The sequence below is a fragment of the Macaca mulatta genome, chromosome 7, assembly GCF_049350105.2.
Source record: "Macaca mulatta isolate MMU2019108-1 chromosome 7, T2T-MMU8v2.0, whole genome shotgun sequence".
NCBI lineage: Eukaryota > Metazoa > Chordata > Mammalia > Primates > Cercopithecidae > Macaca > Macaca mulatta.
The window spans coordinates 169,796,965-169,816,719 of NC_133412.1; the positions used below are offsets into that span (position 1 = coordinate 169,796,965).

Consider the following 19,755-nt stretch of genomic DNA (forward strand, 5'->3'; position numbering starts at 1 on the left):
ATCTTTTTTTTTTTTTTTTTTTTTTTTGAGACGGAGTTTAGTGCAGTGGCACGATCTCGGCTCACTGCAACCTCTGCCTCCCGGGCTCAAGCGATTCTCCTGCCTCAGCCTCCTGAGTAGCTGCAATTACAATCCTGCACCACCACCCCAGGCTAATTTTTGTATTTTTAGTAGAGACAGGGTTTCACCATGTTGGTCAGGCTGGTCTTGAATCTTGACCTTGTGATCCGCCCACCCAGGCCTCCCAAAGTGCTGGGATTACAGGGGAGAGCCGCCACGCCCAGCCTAATCTGCCTGAATTTTAACAGAAAACCAGTCGAGATAACAAAATTATGTTTCTGGGCCGGGCGCAGTGGCTCAAGCCTGTAATCCCAGCACTTTGGGAGGCCGAGACGGGTGGATCACAAGGTCAGGAGATCGAGACCATCCTGGCTAACATGGTGAAACCCCATCTCTACTAAAAAATACAAAAAACTAGCCGGGCGAGGTGACGGGCGCCTGTAGTCCCAGCTACTTGGGAGGCTGAGGCAGGAGAATAGCGTGAACCCGGGAGGCGGAACTTGCAGTGAGCTGAGATCCGACCACTGCACTCCAGCCTGGGCGACAGAGCAAGACTCCGTCTCAAAAAAAAAAAAAAAAAAAAAACAAAATTATGTTTCTGGTTATTTGGGAAATAGCTTCTAATACATTCGCCATTTATAATAAGATTTTTTTTTCCTCATTGGTCAAACCCATGTAAGATTTTTATTATTCATTTGAAAGTAAAAAATGTATGTACTTTTACTTATTTATTTATTTATTTAAGATAGAGTTTCACTCTTGTTGCCCAGGCTGGAATGCAATGGCACCATCTTGGCTCACTGCAACCGCCACCTCCTGGGATCAAGCGATTCTCCTGCCTTAGCCTCCCGAGTAGCTGGGATTACAGGCGCCCACCACCACACCCAGCTAATTTTTTTTTTTTTTTTTTTTTTTTTTTTTTTTTGAGACGGAGTCTTGCTCTGTCACCCAGGCTGGAGTGCAGTGGCCGGATCTCAGCTCACTGCAAGCTCCGCCTCCCGGGTTTACGCCATTCTCCTGCCTCAGCCTCCCGAGTAGCTGGGACTACAGGCGCCCGCCACCTCGCCCGGCTATTTTTTTGTATTTTTTAGTAGAGACGGGGTTTCACCGTGTTAGCCGGGATCGTCTCTCGATCTCCTGACCTCGTGATCCGCCCGTCTCGGCCTCCCAAAGTGCTGGGATTACAGGCTTGAGCCACCGCGCCCGGCCTAATTTTTTGTATTTTAGTAGAGATGGGGTTTCACCAAGTTGGCCAGGCTGTTTTCGAACTTCTGACCTCAAGTGATCCACCGGCCTCGGCCTCCCAAAGTGCTGGGATTATAGGCATGAGCCCGGCCCTGGATGATTTTTAAATTGTTACTAATACAAATACATGACTAATAATAACTTGCAAATTGCTGACTTGTCTTTTTTTCAATTGTAGGCAGAATATCTCTTCAAGAACAATCCTGAAGCGCAGTGAAACTTTAAAGATCTAGTATTATCTACCTTTACAGAACCACAGATCACTTATTGTACTTTGAAAAACTGCTTTGAAAAATGCTTTTCCAGTTCTTAGAAAATTCTTTTTTTGTAGACAAATATACTATCAACTAGAATCCCTATTAAAAGCTATATGACATGAATGACTACATCATTAAAACTGTATTTGAAATGTAAATTGATAAAGACATTTGTGCATAGCTCATGAGACAAATACCAATTGAACATTTTATTCGCTTCTGTACACTAATGTTTATAGGTATTTATAGCATGAAGAAAATCAGACTATATATTGTAGACTATATATTATTCTAACATGTAGGCTAATTTACATGACTTGTTATTGCCCCAGTAACAATGTTATTAGAAATGGAAATAAACTGAAGTGGTTTATGCCTGTTGACTCACAGTAAATCAGACAAGATTGGTGTCTGTAAGATTGCCTTTTTTTTTTGATGAAGCAATGGCTAGGGAAAGGTGGCTTTGAGTTCCGGGTCAGGATCCCAGACAATGAATCAGAGAAAACTATAAACCTTTAGGCAGAGAAATTTGCATAACAGGATAATTCCAATCTTTGTGATAAGTAAGAAGTTGCTAAATATTTTCAACACACTTTATAACATAGGCATAAGTTATCAATCCTATGGTCTTTTCCAGTTCTAAAAATCCTGTAAGATTCCTAGAATTACCCTAAATGAGAAACTAGGTTTAACGGCATATGTATTTTATCCCTTTAAATAATGTAACCTAATACAACTGCCTGATTTTTTATTTGTGGTAAAATACATGTAACATAAAATTGACCACTGTCACCATTTTAAAGCATATAATTCAGTGGCACTAAGTTCATTCACAATGATCTGCAGCCACCACTATCTAGTCCAGAACTTTCTCATCACCCCAAATGGAAACCCAGCACCTATTAGGCAGTCATATTCCATTACTCCCTCCCCCGAGTTCCAGGCAACCACGAATCTGCTTTCTGTCTCTATGGATTTACCTATTATAAATAAAACCATACAATGGGTGGTCTTTCATGTCTGGCTTCTTTCACTAAGCAAAATGTTTTCAAGGTTCATCTATGTCATACAATGTATTAGTACTTCATTCCTTTTCATAGCTGAATACTATTCCATTGTATGGATATACCACATTTTGTTTAATTGTTCATTTGTTCGTGGACATTTGGGTTGTTTCCACCTTTTGGCTACTGTGACTATAACTGGCATGAACATTTGTGTGCAAGTTCTTATTTGAACACAGGTTGTCAGTTCTGTTGGCTAGATACCTAGGAGTGGAACTGCTGTCATGTGGTCATTCTATGCTCAACTTATTGAGGAACTGCCACACTGTTTTCCACAGTAGCTGCACCATTTTACATTCCCACCAGCAGTGTATGAGGGATTCCAATATTCTGCATCCTCACTAACACTTGTTATTTTCTGTGTTTTTGTTTATTTTATTTTATTTTTTTTTTGAGACGGAGTCTCGCTTCTGTCACCCAGGCTGGAGTGCAGTGGCCGGATCTCAGCTCACTGCAAGTTCCGCCTCCCGGGTTCCCGCCATTCTCCTGCCTCAGCCTCCCGAGTAGCTGGGACTATAGGCGCCCGCCACCTCGCCCGGCTAGTTTTTTGTATTTTTTAGTAGAGACGGGGTTTCACCGTGTTAGCCAGGATGGTCTCGATCTCCTGACTTCGTGATCCGCCCGTCTCAGCCTCCCAAAGTGCTGGGATTACAGGCGTGAGCCACCACGCCCGGCCTGAAATGTATTTCTTTTTTTTTTTTTTTTTTTTTTTTTTTTTTTGAGAGGGAGTCTTGCTTTGTCACCCAGGCTAGAGTGCAGTGGCCGGATCTCAGCTCACTGCAAGCTCCGCCTCCCAGATTCACGCCATTCTCCTGGCTCAGCCTTCCGCGTAGCTGGGACTACAGGCGCCCGCCCCCTCACCCGGCTAGTTTTTTGTATGTTTTAGTAGAGACGGCGTTTCACCATGTTAGCCAGGATGGTCTCGATCTCCTGACCTCGTGATCCGCCCGTCTCGGCCTCCCAAAGTGCTGAGATTACAGGCTTGAGCCACCGCGCCCGGCCTCTGAAATGTATTTCTTAAATAAGGCTTGAAAGTCGAAATTACTCCTTGATTCATGGGCTGCAGAATGTTTTGTTAATAACACGAAAACATTAATTTCTTTGTACATCTCCATCAGAGCTCTTGGGTGACTACATGCATTGTCAATGAGCAGCAATATTTTGAAAGGACTCAGTTTTTTTTTTTTTTTTTTTTTTTTTTTTTTTTTTTTCTGAGCAGTAGTTCTTAAACAGTGGACTTAAACTAGTCATTAAACCAAGCCATTGCACAGCAGTTCATGCCTGTAGTCCCAGCAAGTCAGGTGGCTGAAGCAGGGGATTGCTTGAGCCCAGGAATTTGAGGCTGTGATGTGCAACGATCACACCTGTGAATCGCTACTGCACTCCAGCCTGGGCAACATACTGACACTCTGTCTTTTAAAAAAAATTTTTCAGTAAACCATGCTGTAAATAGATGTGCTGTCATCCAGACTTCACTGTTCCCTTAAGAGAGCACAGGCAGAGTAGATTTAGCTATACTCTTCAGGGCCCCAAGATTTTGGGAATGGTAAATAGACATAGGCTTCAACTTAAACGTACCAGCTACATTAGTTTCTAACAAGAAAGTCAGTCTGTCTTTTGAAGCTTTGAAGCTGAGCATTGACTGCTCTTTAGGTAGGAGAGTCCTAGCTGGCATCTTTTTCCAATACAAGGCTGTTTTCGCTATGTTGAAAATGTTGTTTAGTGCGGCCACCTTCTTAAATGATTTTAGCTAGATCTTCTGAGTAACTTGCTGCGGCTTGTACATCAGTTTCACCTCGCACTTTTAGGTTATGGAGATGGCTTCTTTTCTTAAACCTCATGAACCAACCTCTGCCAGCTTCAACTTTTCTTCTACAGCTTCTGCACCGCTCTCAGCCTTCATAGAATTAAAAAGAGTTAGGCCCTTGCTCTGGATTAGGCTTTGGCTTAAAGGAACGTTGTAGCCGGTATGATCTTCTGTCCAGACCATTCAGACTTTCTCCATATTAACAAGAAAGCTGTTTCACTTTCTTATCATTTGTGGGTTCACTGGAGCAGCACTTTTAATTTCCTTCAAGAACTTTTCCTTTGCATTCACAACTTGGCTAACTGGCACAAGAGGTCTAGCTTTTGGTCTATCTCAGCTTTCAATATGCCTTCCTCACTACTCTTAATTATTTCTACCTTTTAATTTAAAGTGAGAGACTTGTGACTCTTCATTTGAATAGTTAAAGGCCATTGTAGGGTTATGACTTGGTCTAATTTCAATATTGTTGTGTCTCAGGGAAAAGGTAGGTCCAAGAAGAGGGACAGAGATGGTAAAATGGCTGGTTAGTAGAGCAATCAGAATACACATTTATCAATTAAACTTGCTGTCTTATATGGGAATGGTTTGTGGCGCCCCAGAACAATTACAATAGTGACATAAAAAAATCACTAATGAATAATAGCAATAAACTTAGAAACAGTGCAAGAATTATCAAAATATGACACAAAGATATGAAATGACCACATGCTGCTGGAAAAATGGTGCTGATAGACTTGCTTGATGCAGGGTTGCAAAAACCTTCAATTTGTAGAAAATGGTATCTTGCAAAGTGCAGTAAAGGACAATAAAATGAGGTGTGCCTGTATATTCAAGCCCTTTGCTCACTTTTTATTTGGGTTGTCTTTTTGTTGTTGAATTGTAAGAATTCTTTACATGTTATGGATACAAGACCCTTGTCAAACGTATGATTTGCAAAGATCTCCCCCATTCCATGGGTCTTTTCATTCTGTTGAGAGTGCCTTTTAAGACACAAAAGGTTTTAATTTTGAGGAAGTTTAATTTACCTATTTTTGGTTTTGTTTCACTGCACTATTTTTGGAAACTTTTTTTTTTTTTTTTTTATAATTTCAACTTTTAGTTTAGATTCAGCGGGTAACATGTGCAGGTTTGTTACATGGGTATATTGTGTGATGCTCAAGTTTGGGACACAAACAACCCCATCACTCAGGTGGTGAGCATAGTACCCAATAGTTAGTTTTTCAACCCTTGTCCCTGCCTTTCCTCCCACCTCTAGTAGTCTACAGGGTCTATTGTTGCCATCTCTATGTCCACGAGTACCCAATGTTAATTAGCATAGGATAATGGTCCCGAGCTGCATCCATGCCGCTGCAAAAGGCATGATTTATTTTTCATGGCTGCACTCTATACTATTTTTGACCCTTATATTTTAATAAAAAATCTCAATAAAAAGAATACATTTTCCACAGTTTGAAATCATTAGTCTTTATAATAGTTACATTTTCATGCCTTCATTTCATGACCTTGCTTCCTGGTTTACTGAAAACTAACACAAAAAACAAATCAAATCAAAAAACAAGCCATCAAAAGAGAGCTTCTTTGTCTTCATGGGGCATGGAACCAGTAAAAGAAAAAAAAGAATAAAAGAGAGCTTCTACATTCTCCCACTACAAACCTCTCTCTGCCTTCCCATCTGCTACAGAGAACTGTGTGTGCTCCCGTCTGAGGTCAGCCCTCCACTTCTGCCCTCGCTCCTGTCCCTCCTCACATAATCAGATTCAACTCTTAAAATTGTCTGCTCTCTCGTAGCTTAATTTTTCTCTTACTTCTGGATCATCATGCCAAGCTTTAAACATGAGGTACTAGCTTCCGTACTTCAAAACAAGACAAAACCAAATTAAAATGCAAAAACCTTCCCACACCTCCACATCCTCCTCCAGCTATGGTCCCAATATAGCAAGGTTACTAGCCAGCTCCATATTTCCAAATCCAATTGGTAATTCTCAGGCCTCATCTTACTGGGTGTCTCTGAACATCTGACACATTTTATCATTTCCTCCTTGAAACACTTTCTTCCCTCCATCTGAATGTCTCATAGGCATGCTAAACTTTAACATGGCCAACGCTGATTCCTGATCCCCGTCCTCCCTCCCCTCTACCTGCCGCTCCCCCATCTTCCCACCTCAGTTATTGGCAACTCCATCCTTCCAGTTGCTCAGGCCCAAAACCTTGGAGTCATTCTCGATTCTTTTCCTTTTCTTTCTCTCTCTTTTTTCTTTTTTTTTTTTTTTAGATGGAGTGGCTCAATCTTGGCTCACTGCAACCTCTGTCTCCTGGGTTCAAGTGATTCTCCTGCCTCAGCCTCCTGAGTAGCTGGGATTATAGGTGCCTGCCACCACACCTGGCTAATTTTTGTATTTTTAGTAGAGACGGGGTTTCGCCATATTGGCCAGGCTGGTCTCGAACTCCTGACCTCAGGTGATCCACCTGCCTCGGCCTTCCAAAGTCCTGGGATTACAGGCATGAGCCACTGTGCCCGGCTCTTTTCTCTTACCCCCCATCCAATACATCAATGTATTATATTGGCTCAACTTTCAAAACGTATCTGGAGTCTCTGTGCTTCTCATCCTTCCAACACTACCATCCATTAATCCATTAACCCATGATTCCATTAATCTATGAATGGGTTAATGCATGTATGAGGACAGGGCCCACATCACCCAAACATCTCTTAAGGGTCCCACCTCTTCATACTGCCACATTGGGGATTAAATTTAAATATGAGTTTTGGAGGGGACAAATATTCAAATCATAGCAAGCTGGTATCATTTACAATAAAACAGGTAGGGGTAACCTAAGGAACATGTGTAAGACCTCTACAGAAAATTACAAAACATTACTGATAGTAATTAAACATGAAATAAATGGAGAAATGAAGGGACAGACCATATTAATACTTTATAAAACCCAATATTGTTAATACTTCAATTCTTCCCCAAAAATGATTTATAGAATCAATGTAACTCCAATGAGAATCCCAGTATCTTTCTCTCCTTCCTTCCTTTCTTTTCCTTCCTTCCTTCCTTCCTTCCTTCCTTCCTTCCTTCCTTCCTTCCCTCCCTCCCTCCCTCCCTCCCTCCCTCCCTCCCTCCCTCTCTCCCTCCCTCCATCTTTCTTTCCATCTTTGCTTGCTTCCTTCTACCTTTGTTTTTTGGGGGGATGAAAATCAGTAATCTGGGCCGGGTGTGGTGGCTCATGCCTGTAATCCCAGCACTTCAGGAGGCCGAGACAGGCGGATCACCTGAGGTGGGGAGTTCAAGACCTGCCTGACCAACATGGAGAAACCCCATCTCTGCTAAAAACACAAAATTAGCTGGGTGTGGTGGTGCATGCCTGTAATCCCAGCTACTCGGGAGGCTGAGGCAGGAGAATTGCTCGAACCCGGGAGGTGGAGATTGCAGTGAGCCGAGATCACGCCATTGCACTCCAGCCTGGAGCAACAAGAGTAAAATTCTGTCTCAAAAAAAAAAAAAAAAAAAAAGAAAAGAAAAGAAAAGAAAAAGAAGAAAAGAAAATCAGTAATTTGGTTCTAAAATGTATATGGCAATGCAAAGGACCTAGAATAATCAAAACAATTTTGAAGAACAAACCTAGAGAACTAAACTCTCCAGATATCAAGACTTATTACAAAGCTACAGTGATTAGAACAGACACATACATCAACGGAGCAGAATCAGGAACCCAGAAATGGACCCACACATTTATAGTCACTTGACTTACAGCAAAGGTGCCATGGCAATTCGATAGGAAAGTATGATCTTTTAAATAAATGGTGCATGGCCATCAACTAGAGATCCACATATTAAAAACAAAGCCAAGCCTTGTTCTCTATCTCATACTGCACACAAAATTATTTTGAAGTGGAGCATAGAATTAAATGTGAAAGTCAAAATAATAAAGTGGCTGGATGTGGTGGCTCATTCCTGTGATTCCAGCACTTTGGGAGGGCAAGGCAGAACTGCTGGAGGGCGAGGTAGGAGAATTGCCTGAGGCCAGGGATTCCTGACCAGCCTGGGTGACGTAGCTGGGACCTCATCTGCACTAAAAATGAAATAAAATAAAAATTAGCTAGGTGTGGTGGCATGCACCTGTAGTCCCAGCGACCTGGGAGGCTGGGGCAGGAGGATCAGTTGAGCCTGGAAGAGGGAGGCTACAATGAGCTATAATCACAGCACTGCACTCTAGCCTGGGTGACAGAATGTAAGACTTTGTCTCAAAAAATAGATATATAAAATAAAAGGGGATATGAATTTAATGAAAGGACTGCTCAAGAGTATAGTACTCATGGGATAAAAATGCTTATATTATTATTTTAATTTTAGTAATTAATAAGTCTGGTCTTTAATTTTTTGAAAAGTATTGGCCCAGTGGATCATCAGAGTTCATTACCGGGATAAAAATCTCTGTGTCACACAGTATCTCCTATGACTACTCTTAAATGACAATAAAACACAATTCATGTAGTTCCCTCTGTATGAAGAGTTTCTGCTCTCAAAAACATTTTCATGTATTTTTTGTTTGTTTGTTTGAATGCACTGGGGGCCTCTGGGAACCAGTTTTGAAATTCTTTCCACTATTTATGACATTGTTCTGTGGAAAATGCAATCCGAATGACACAGTAGTTCCCCCGTAACTGGGGTTTCTCTTTCCTGTTTTGGTTACCTGTGGTCAACTGTGGTCTGAAAATAGTAAATGAAAAATGTTAGAAATAAACAACTCATAAGTTTAAAATTCCCTACCACTCTGAGTAGTGTCATAAAATCTTGCGCCTTCTTGCTCAGGTGGACATGAATCATCCCTTTGTCTGGTGTTTCCACACTGTATACACACACTGTATATACTGCCCGCCAGTTAGTCACTTAGAGCAGCCCTCTCCATGATCAGATCAACTGTCCAATAGTACAGTGTTTGTGTTCAAGTCACTCTTATTTTACTTAATAATGGCCTCAAAGTACAAGAGTAGTCATGCTGGTATATTGTTCTAATTGTCGTATTTTATTATTGTTGCTGTTTACCTCTCACTGTGCCTAATTTATAAATTAAACTTTATCATAGGTATATATGTGTAGGAAAAAACATAGTAAATACAGGGTTCGGCACTACCCTGTTTCAGGCATGTGCTGGGACTCTTTGAAGGTATCCCCTGGGGGTAGAGAGAGACTACTATACTTAAAATTCCAGTAGAACACATCTTCCCCCTTCTCTGCAGCCAGAAGAAAACAGGCACTAGGTGATGGGGCAATAGTCATGGAGACCAGCAGCAGCTGGAGGGAGGTGTGGGCAGGACTCAGGACAAGCAAGGCAAGGGTAACAGTAGACTGTACCAATATACTATTAATTGGTCTTATCTTACTCTTCACTTTCCTTGGCTAGAGTTTTATTCTTAACTGGGTCCTAAATAGGATCTGTGAGCATCTAGCTCGTTACTCATTCATGAAATTTGAGTTGGAGTAGTCGCTGGGTGTATATAAGGTCCTTCCAGAGCCGAAACATGATTCCAAGCCATGATTCTTGTTTTTAGAGTTTATAATGTTTCCAGCTCAAATTTCTCCTCTTAGCTCCGGAAGCATATTTTCAACTGCCTCATAGACATTTCTGAATGTCCCACAGGCAGTTCAAAATCAACACATAGTTACTACTCTCTCAATCTCATCCACTTACCTAGTTATACTCCTCTATTTCCTATTTCATTTATCAGTAGCTCCAATCATTGTCACCCGCCCCCATCCAGAACCTCTGAAATCACTTTGGTCTTCTTCCTCTCCATCACTTCTCACATCCAGAATTAGCTATGCCTTCTAAATCTTTCTCAAATTGCTCCCTTCTTCTCTTCCTTATTTCAAACTTCATTTCTCATCTGAATGATCGCAAGAGCTACCTCACCCATCTTCCAGCTTCAAAACCTCTCCTAGTTCAAATTCATTCCTTACACTTTCTGTCATCTTTCCAAAAATATCAATGTAACCTCACTCCTGTTTTAAAACTTTCAATGGCTCCTCCATTCACAAAAAGAAAAATTTTAAATCTCTCAGAATTAACTTCAGGTCTCAGCTCAAAAGTCAGTTCCTCTGAAATCCTTCTCTATCTGAAGTTGGCCTCCACCACAACTCTAATGCCTGGTTTATTAATGCCTCTTATCACAATCTATAATTCCCTTGTCTATTTATGGAGTCATTATATGCTCTCCCATCTCCCCCTACTCCCTTTATTATGAGACATGGTCTCATTCTGTCACCCAGGCTGGAGCGCAGTGGCATGATCTTGGCTCACTACAGCCTTGACTTCCCAGGCTCAGATGATTCTCCCACCTCAGCCTTCGGAATAGAGGACTACAGGTGTGCACCACTATGCCCCTTATCTTCTGCCTCTCACTTTCCAGCTTTATTTTCACCACTCCTCACTAAATATTTTGTGGTTTAGTCACTTCAAAAGTCTCCCTTTCTCCAAATAAATTATTTGCACTTTTAAATTATTATTATTATTATTTTTAGATGGAGGTTTGGTCTTGTTGCCCAGGCTGGAGGGCAATGGTACAATTTCGGTCCACTGCAACCTCCGCCTCCTGGGTTCAAGTGATTCTCCTGCCTCAGCTTTCAAGTAGCTGGGATTACAGGCACCTGCCACTATGCCCAGCTAATTTTTTTGTATTTTTAGTAGAGATGGGGTTTCACCATGTTTGTCAGGCTGGTCTCCAACTCCTGACCTTGAGTGATCTTCCCGCCTCGGCCTCCCAAAGTGCTGGGATTACAGGTGTGAGCCGCCGCGCCCGGCCTCATTTTATTTTTAAAAATTGTTCTCTTTACCTGAGATGCCCTTCTATTCCTTCTGTCCACTTACCAAACCCTAACATATCAGGACATGTCTGAAGTGACCTCTCTTACATGAAGTCTACCTTGACTCCATCCTCAACCCTCGATATTGTTCCTTTTAAATGTCTTAGGCAAGTAGTGTGGTATCTAGCACATTCTAGGTACTATTCATCAGCTGGCTATCTAGCGGCCTCATTCTATGGAAGGCTGAAACAAAAATAGTTTGAAGCAATTATAGACCAAAAGCATGGATGTTTAGCGTCCCTCTCTTCACTGCCTTCTGAGATGCCTGGCAGAGGACAACATAAGCTGAAAAAGTCCCATTCTTTTATTCATAAAGTACATCATTAGTGCATTTTTTTTTTTTTTTTGGACAAGGTCTTGCTCTGTTGCCAAGCTAGAGTGCAGTGGCATGATCAGGGATCACTGCAGTCTCGACTTCCTTGCCTCAGGTGATCCTCCCAACATCAGCCTCCCAAGTAACCGGGACTACAGGTGTGTGCCACCAAGCCCAGTTAATTTTTTTGATTTTTTTTTTTTTTTTTTTTTTTTTTTAGTAGAGACAAGGTCTTGCCATGTTGCCCAGGGTGGTCTAGAACTCCCGAGTTCAAGGAATCCTCTGCCTCCCAAAGAGCTGGGATTACAGGTGTGGATGAGCCACTGTGCCAGGCCCCAGGGCATATCTTTATAAGCAGCTTTTAAGTCCACAGCCTTAATACATTATTGAATTTTCTGGATCTCAGATTTTCAGTCTTTTAGGGACAACTATGCTGCTGGGTCCCCAGCCAAAGCCACCTTGATGACAAAAGGAAAAGAGACTAAGTGGAAGAAATGAGAATCAAACATAAGTCTGTTTCCAGATAAGTACTATTTAATGGAAATGAAGGCCACATATATAACTTAAAATTTCCTAGTGATCACATTTAAAAAAACAGGTAAAATTAATTTTAATAGTATATATATATATTTTTTGAGACAGGGTCTCATTGTGTCACGCAGGCTGGAGTGCAGCAGAGAGATGACGACTCACGGCAGCCTCCACCTCCCACTCCAGCAATCCTCCTACCTGAGCCTTCGGAGTAACTGGGACCACAGGCACGTACTACCATGCCCAGCTAACTTTTTTTAAACTTTTTGTAGAGACAGGAGTTTCCCTATATTGCCCAGGCTGGTCTCCAACTCCTGCTCAAGCGATCCTCCCACCTCAGCCTCCTAAAGTGCTGGATCACAGGTGTGAGGCACCGTGCCCGGCTTACATTTTCTTTACTGCAATATATCCAAAATATTTCAATGTGCAATCAATACAAAAAGTGATCAGAGAGGTATTTCACATTCCTCGAACTGACACCCGTGCGTATTTTGCACTTCCAGTGCCTCCTAAACGAACTAGCCTCATTTCAAGTGCTCAGTGGCCCTAAGTGGCCAAGGGGCTACCCTAATGCACAGGGCAGGTTTAAGGACAGGTCCTGTGCTTTTCCCACTCGGAGTCACTAGTCCTACTAGACATTCTGTGAAAAAGGGGAAAGCCTTTGTGAAACTTCCTGACGACTCACAAATGCGTATTACATTTAAGAGTTTAAAACTTTGGTTAATGCAGCGTCCTGTATTTGATTGTTTCCCTCCTCCTCTCCACTAACCCCCTATGTGACACCGTAGAACTTATAATTCGTTATAATTCGCAGATGGAGGGCATATGAGAGAGGAGGCTCTGCCTCAAACACTTTCTCACACTTTTGCCGAGAGGTCGCGACAAGGTAGACTTCCAGGTCCCACCCGAGATAGATGACAGGCTGGAAACACAGTCAAGGGAAAATTATGACCAAGACAGCCTTTGCTAAAATGCCAGCGGTGACTGCCATTGATGTTCCTATAAAACAGGTCAGCTCTGTCAGGAAATTCCAGTGCATCATTTGTTCAAAAGTAAAATCAGCCCGTGTTCCTGTATTCGGGGACTGTCCTCACAGTCCTAACCTACACATTTATTAGCTCAACAAATATTTCAGAGCCTGGGTCAGGCATCACGTGTTAAAACAGACGGAAAGCTCCATCTGGGTCCACTGGGTGGGACGCAGTCTGGGAGGGAAACGGAGTACTGGGGACATGTTTTCGTCGGCTGTGGGATAAGACCTCGCGCCGTGTCACACGCGGCCGGCACCGCTGCCCGGTAAAGTACTTGTTACTTTGCAGTCGAGTACGAAGCGGCTGACTAACCGGTTCCAACCCAAGGCAGCGACTCCTGCGAGTCGTTCTAAGCGCCGCGCTGTGGGGTACACACGGTGCACGGTGCCTCAGCCCCCTGGCAGCGCCTTCAGGGACGCCGCTCCAGGAAAGAGCAGCCGCCGCGACCTCAGGCGGCGGGAAAGGTGGGACCTCACAATGCGCCGGAAGCGGTGCCTCGTGGGCTTGGGATCTCTCCGGGTTCTTCCTTGCGCCGTCCACGCCGCACTGCCCACGAGAGCGTCCCCGCCCAAGGCACAACTCACCTCCCGGAGCCTCCCTGACCGTTCCCTTCCACCATCTGACACCCACAACTAAGCAGGAGAAGACCGGCGTGGTAATTGCCGCGCCGCCGGCGGCGGTAAGAACTCCGCTTCCCGTGAGGCTTCGCGGCGAGCGGCGCTGGTGCGCAGGCGCGCGCACGGCGTGCGTGGTGGCGTCAGCAGTTCTAGAACGTTGCTGTGGTAGCGCTCGGGCGCCATGTTAGGACGAAGGGGAAGGAGGAGAAGCGCTTAAAGCGGCGGGAGCGGTGCGGGAGAGGGGTTGGACCCAGGGCTGAGGCAGGCCCCCCCCTCCCTCCCGCCTCAGTGGATCATGCCCAGGGCGGCAGCGGCGGCGGTTGCGGGGGGGAAGTGACTGGGCGGTGCCGGCGCAGGAGACGATGCCGTTGTAAGTAATTTGTATTCTGTTTTCTTTCGCTCGCCGGCTGGGCCTTGGGGGGTGTCCGGGAAGGGGAAAGGGTAGGCGGAGAGGGTGGCACGCGAGCCCGACCCTCCCCCCGGTAGGAGGCAGGCAGGACTGGGGACCTTCCTGTTTCCTCGCCCGCTCGCCGCCGCACTTCTCCCGTGTGCTGGGTTCCCGCGTCCCCCGACCCTTCCTGGCTGGGTCACCTGCCGTCGGGCCGGGGGCCTTCCCCTTCCGGAAGAGCTGGAGGAACCTCTAACTAGCCCGGCCACTCCAGCTTCTCCGCCCCGTCCACAAAGAAAACCAAAACAACCCCAAAACAAAACATTGCCTGGCGGCGGGGAACCGAGACCCTGCTCCACGCGGGATCAGCACTTGGGGTTCGGGCTCGCTCTCGGCGCCCCTCGGGCCCATTCGATGTTGCTTTTCTGTTCCTGGTCTGCCTCAGCTTGCTCACTCTGTTCCATTTCCAGATGCCTGTGTTGTGCGCCAGAGTTAGCTCCTTTCCACTGACCTTGTCTGAATGTAGGAGCACGAGTTAAAAGCCCAGCTTTGAGTGTTGAGTCCCCCTGCCTCCACCTCCGCCCCAGTCCTCCCTAGCGTTCACGGTCGGTCGGAGAAGGGGGCACTTCCCCTCCTCCGAAACGACTTATGTATTGCTTTCCCTGTTTTGTTTTGATGGGGTAACCGGGTTTCATTCTGCTTCCTTTCTCTGTCTCTGGTGATACTTTTTTTTTTCCCCCCTGGTTGTAAGGCTTAAAGCTAGTCTCTTTATGCTTTCTAATCCCACTACGCGTTTTTCTTTTTTTAGAGGATTTTTAAAAAGTTTTTTTCCTCCCCTCCCCCTTTCTGATAATGAGATATAATTTGGCAGCTCATTGCTAGTAGATTACGGATTTTTTTTTTCTGCAAATATACAGCATTGTAGAGGCCCAAGTAGTGAGACCGCATTTTTCCATTTTTGAAGATTGAAGCGTAAGAGTGCCTCTTTGAGACCAGGGACCGAGTTTTCTTCATCTTAGCCTCAAAACGCAACATGTAATTGACACTCAAAGTTTTGGTTAAATTCAGGATAAAGATTTTTGTGGTTTCTAGACATCGAATGTAGTAACTCAGGTCTATTTTTTTTTTAAGTAAGGATAATTTCTTTTGCATATAATCACCGATTGTAGTTTTACGATTATATGTGTGTGTGTCGATGTGTTTCTTTACAGGTGAGACTTTAACTTTGACACAGACCCTCATGACTTCTATCGAAATTTATGTATTTTAAAATAATTTTTCAAGGCTCCCACCCACCCCCTTATGTTATTAGGAAGTTTATCACATTACTTCTGTGATGAAAACGTTTGTTAGACTTAATTAACTATACATGTCTAAAATCTTGGAATCTGCATGGTTTCTGTTTATCGATTTTTTCCCTTTCATGGAATGATAAGAGACCCTAGGAGAACTGAGTCTAAGCAAGATTTTTGTGGTGTTTCTCAGTTCAGTAGGAAATAAATGTTTGCAGTGATGTCATGTGATGACGGCGTTATGAACAGTTAACATTTTGCTGTCTTTGAAAAGGGACTTCTTTTTCTTATAATCATACCAACATTAAAAATGATAGATGTACACCTTAAAAGGCTTCAATGAAGACATAACATTAAGTAATTTTGTGTCTTATTTCTAGGAATTAAAAGTACTTTTATACCTACTTTCCCCCAACGTTCTTTGAAGAGGGAAAGTATACATTTCTGTGAAAGACCTTAGGTATTTCAAATTCTTCGTGAGTTCGTTGAAGTGTGTAAAATGGAAGACGGGGCCAGGCGCGGTGGCTCACGCCTGTAATCCCAGCACTTTGGGAGGCCCAGGCAGGTAAATCGCTTGAGACCAGGAGTTTGAGATCAGCCTGGGCAGCATAGCGAAACTTAATCTCTACAAAAAACACATAAATTAGCTGGGCGTGGTGGCTCATGCCTGTAATCCCAGTTACTTGGGAGGTTAAGGTGGGAGGATTGCTTGAGCCCCAGGAGACCGAGGCTGCAGTGAGCCTTGATCATGCCACTTCGTTCCAGCCTGGGCGACAAAGCGAGACTCAAAAACTAAGTATACCATAATTACTATAGTGAACAGTAGAGAGCCCAAAGAATTAAAGAAATATAGGGCTTCTTCCTCATGAATTTGCTTGGTTTTTCATGTACTGCTGTCACACTGTCATAAATTTTGTTTTTTTGATGTGTTGGATTGTGATTTCCCCGCTATGTTGTGTTTGACTTTCATTTTTGGTACACCTGTCCTAATGTTAAATTTGGATGGGTGAGTGGCATTGGGGAATGGACCCTAGGTGAGTTGTCAGAATGAATTTAAATCAAAATTATCGAATTTTAGGATGTTACAGAACATTTTGATCAAGTGTCCATATTTTGTCTAAATTTCATATGTAGCTACAAACATACTTTTGAAAAGATTATAGTCTGATTTAAGAGCTATGGTGGTAAAGCTTCTGAAAGTTTTGATAGTCTTTGGATCCATTAAACAGAGTTTCTCACCTAGTCATTATTGACATTTATGCCAGATTCATTCCTTGCAGGTGCCTATCCTGTGTATTGTAGTTTGTTTAACAACATCCTTGGCCTTCCACCTACTGTATTCCAGGAGCTCCACCCCTCCATTTCCCCAGTAATGACAACCAAAAATGTCTCCATGTATTGCCAGATGTGCCCTGGGGTGCAAAATCTGGTTGAGAACTATGGCATTAACAAAAAGTGTGATGCCCTTATGGAAATTAGATGTATTTCTGCCCTACTCTGTGTTGGTCAGATATTTTTGGCATCAGCTCAGTTCTGAATATCAGACGGATGATAAAAAGGTGTAAAGTAAGAATAACCAGTATCAGTAACATTTATGCTTCACGCATAGAATGTTGTCGAAGTTACCAAAAAGAGTTACTGCAAGACTTAGGTGAGACAATAGCTTTCCTCTCAAATATTTGCGGGTGCTGCACAAAAAAGAGGGAATTGGAGTACTTTTACATCGCCATAGCAAGCAGAACCAGTACCTGCTGGTAGATGTTCTGTACTTCCCAGAGCGTGATCTGTGGATGCTTGGGGAGGGGGACCACTGAGATCTTAAAGAGGGTCCATAATATTAAAACAGTTTTCATGTTACTGAGATGTTTTGTCTTTCAACATTTGTACTTATAGTGCAAAAGCAGTGGTGGGAAATGCTGTATCCATCATAGGAACAATCAAGGCAGAGATCCGGTATTGTATATAGTCATTTCCTTCCTTCCTTCCTCCCTCTCTCCCTCCCTCCTTCCGTTCTTGCTGTCGTCCGTTCGTTCGTTCATTCGTTCGTTCGTTCGTTCGTTCGTTCTTGACAGTCTCACTCTGTCGATAGGCTGAAATGCAATGGCCCAATCTCGGCTTACTGCAACCTCCACCTTCCGGGTTCAAGCGATTCTCTTGCCTCAGCTTTCCGAGTAGCTGGGACTACAGGTGTACGCCAGCCACCACGCCCAGCTAATTTTTGTATTTTTAGTAGAGACGAGGTTTCACCATGTTGGCCAGGATGGTCTCTATCTCCTGACCTCGTGATCTGCCCACCTTAGCCTCCCAAAGTGCTGGGATTACAGGCGCGAGCCACCGCACCCGGCCGTCATTTTATTTCTTAAAGACTGCACACTCCTAGTTTAAAAAAGCTTTTGATGAAACAGTAAAAGGAGGTTAATTTTATCAAATCTTGACACTTTATCTTTTTAATGTACTGTGACCATGGAAAGTACTTGTGAAGCTGTGTACTGGGGAGTAAAATGGTGGTTTTGAGGAGCACTTGTATGTTGATTTGTGAGCTAAGCTGGTGTTTTCATGGAGCTCCGTTTTTATCTGAAAGAACAAGTGATGAACTGTGGATACTCATATTTGAGTATTTAGGAGACTTACATGAGAATAAAGCAAGTCTGTCACTTCAAGGTAAACGACTGTATTCCTGGCCAGTGAAAAATTTGAGCTTTCAAGCAAAATATAGAATTTTAGAAAGCTTGCTTTTCTGACATGAGCTTGACAGTTTTTCCCAATACTTAAAAGATGTTTCTGCTGACATTGGTGGATTAATGCATATAGTTTCAATGCTGTATAATGTGTGCTTAAAAAAATAACGTTTTTTAATATTTGGTAGACCTGTATAATTCAGTGAACCCAAGTTTTCCAAATGACCATTTGTGATGTAATAAAATCGTGTATGCATTCAAGGGTACAGAGTGCAAGGTAAATCAGATTTTAATGCAACAGAGTACCGAGAGTTTATTAATAGGGTTTTAACTTTCATATTGTAACTAATCTTTGCAAAACTACCACTTGGGGAGTTCTGGTGTAGTATCAAAGAAGACTACCCATAATTAATTGAAAAGACTAAATACTGCTCTTTTCCAATTACAGTGTTGCTCCCAGCACTATGGGAGGCCAAGGTGGGAGGATTGTTTGAGCCTATAAGTTCAAGATCAGCCTGGGTGACATAGCCATCTCCACAAAACAAAAACAGTTATAATGTTGGTTTGATGCCAAGTTTTCTTCATATGCTTCAACTAGAACAATTTGTTGCAACAGATTGAATGCAGAAGCAGCTATGAGAATCCAGCCATCTTTGATTTAGCCAGAATTAAAGAGATTTACAGAAATGCAAAAGCATGCCATTCTTACTAAATTTTTTGTTTTGGAAAACAGTTTTTTAAAGCACATTAACATGTAATGAGTTTCTTGCTATTTAAATGAATAAATACTTTACAAGTTTTTCAGTTATAATTTCCAATGCAGTGGATATTGGTAAGCATAATACATGTAAGTAAGAGCTCTTTGCAGTGCTCAGTACATTTTAAGAGTTGTAAAGGGGTCCTGAGACCAAAATGTTTGAAAACTTGAGAAATCCTGATTGAGAACAGCTGCCCCAAGATGAAGTAGACTTTTCAGTGGTGGTGTGAGCTGCTCATGCAGCACCTCTGGTGTTTTTTTTGTTTTTCTTGAGATGGAGTCTTGCTCTGTTGCCCAGGCTGGAGTGTTAGTGGTGCTAGCTCAGCTCACTGCAACCCCCACATCCCAGGTTCAAGCGATTCTCCTGCCTCAGCCTACCGAGTAGTTGGGATTAGGCCTGTGCCACCACGTCCGGCTAATTTTTGTATTTTTAGTAGAGACAGGGTTTCGCCGTATTGGCCAGGCTGGTCTCGAACTCCTGACCTCTGGTGATCTGCCTGCCTTGGCCTCCCAAAGTGCTGGGATTACAGGCCCACCACACCCGGTCTCTGGCGGTTTTCTGAACACTGTCTGGGGATGGACCTGCACCCCACTCCACCCCAACCCACTGTGATTTAAATAAAATTTTTTTGTTGTTGTCAGTGAAAAACAATGTATTAGATAACCTTTAGGAAAGATAACAGAACTGTGAGATTTTGATTCTCAGATTTTAAAATTTGGAGTTTTTATAGTGAATTGCTGCTCAGTAAATGTTGACTATGGTTTTGAGATGTGGTGTTTTACCTGAAACATATTTTCAGTCCATATTTTTTGGTAGAGAACTTGGAAGGGTATGGGAGTTGA

The 19,755-nt window shown here is 43.2% G+C and overlaps 2 protein-coding genes across 7 annotated transcripts in view; both read left to right on the forward strand.

The window, feature by feature from the left end:
• AK7 (adenylate kinase 7) overlaps window positions 1-2,574 on the forward strand; it is a 97,929-nt gene extending 95,355 nt beyond the window's left edge. The window contains exon 18 of the mRNA XM_001102256.5: window positions 1,484-2,574. Within this exon, the coding sequence (XP_001102256.3) occupies window positions 1,484-1,522 (39 nt within the window). The 3' untranslated portion in view covers window positions 1,523-2,574. The remainder of the gene's footprint in view (window positions 1-1,483) is intronic.
• Window positions 2,575-13,948: 11,374 nt separating this feature from the next.
• PAPOLA (poly(A) polymerase alpha) overlaps window positions 13,949-19,755 on the forward strand; it is a 65,471-nt gene continuing 59,664 nt past the window's right edge. For 5 of the 6 annotated variants that reach the window (XM_015144434.3, XM_015144435.3, XM_015144433.3 and 2 more), the window contains exon 1: window positions 13,949-14,167. In XM_015144434.3, coding sequence (XP_014999920.1) covers window positions 14,160-14,167 — 8 coding nt within the window. In that variant the 5' untranslated portion in view covers window positions 13,949-14,159. 6 annotated transcript variants of the gene reach the window in all.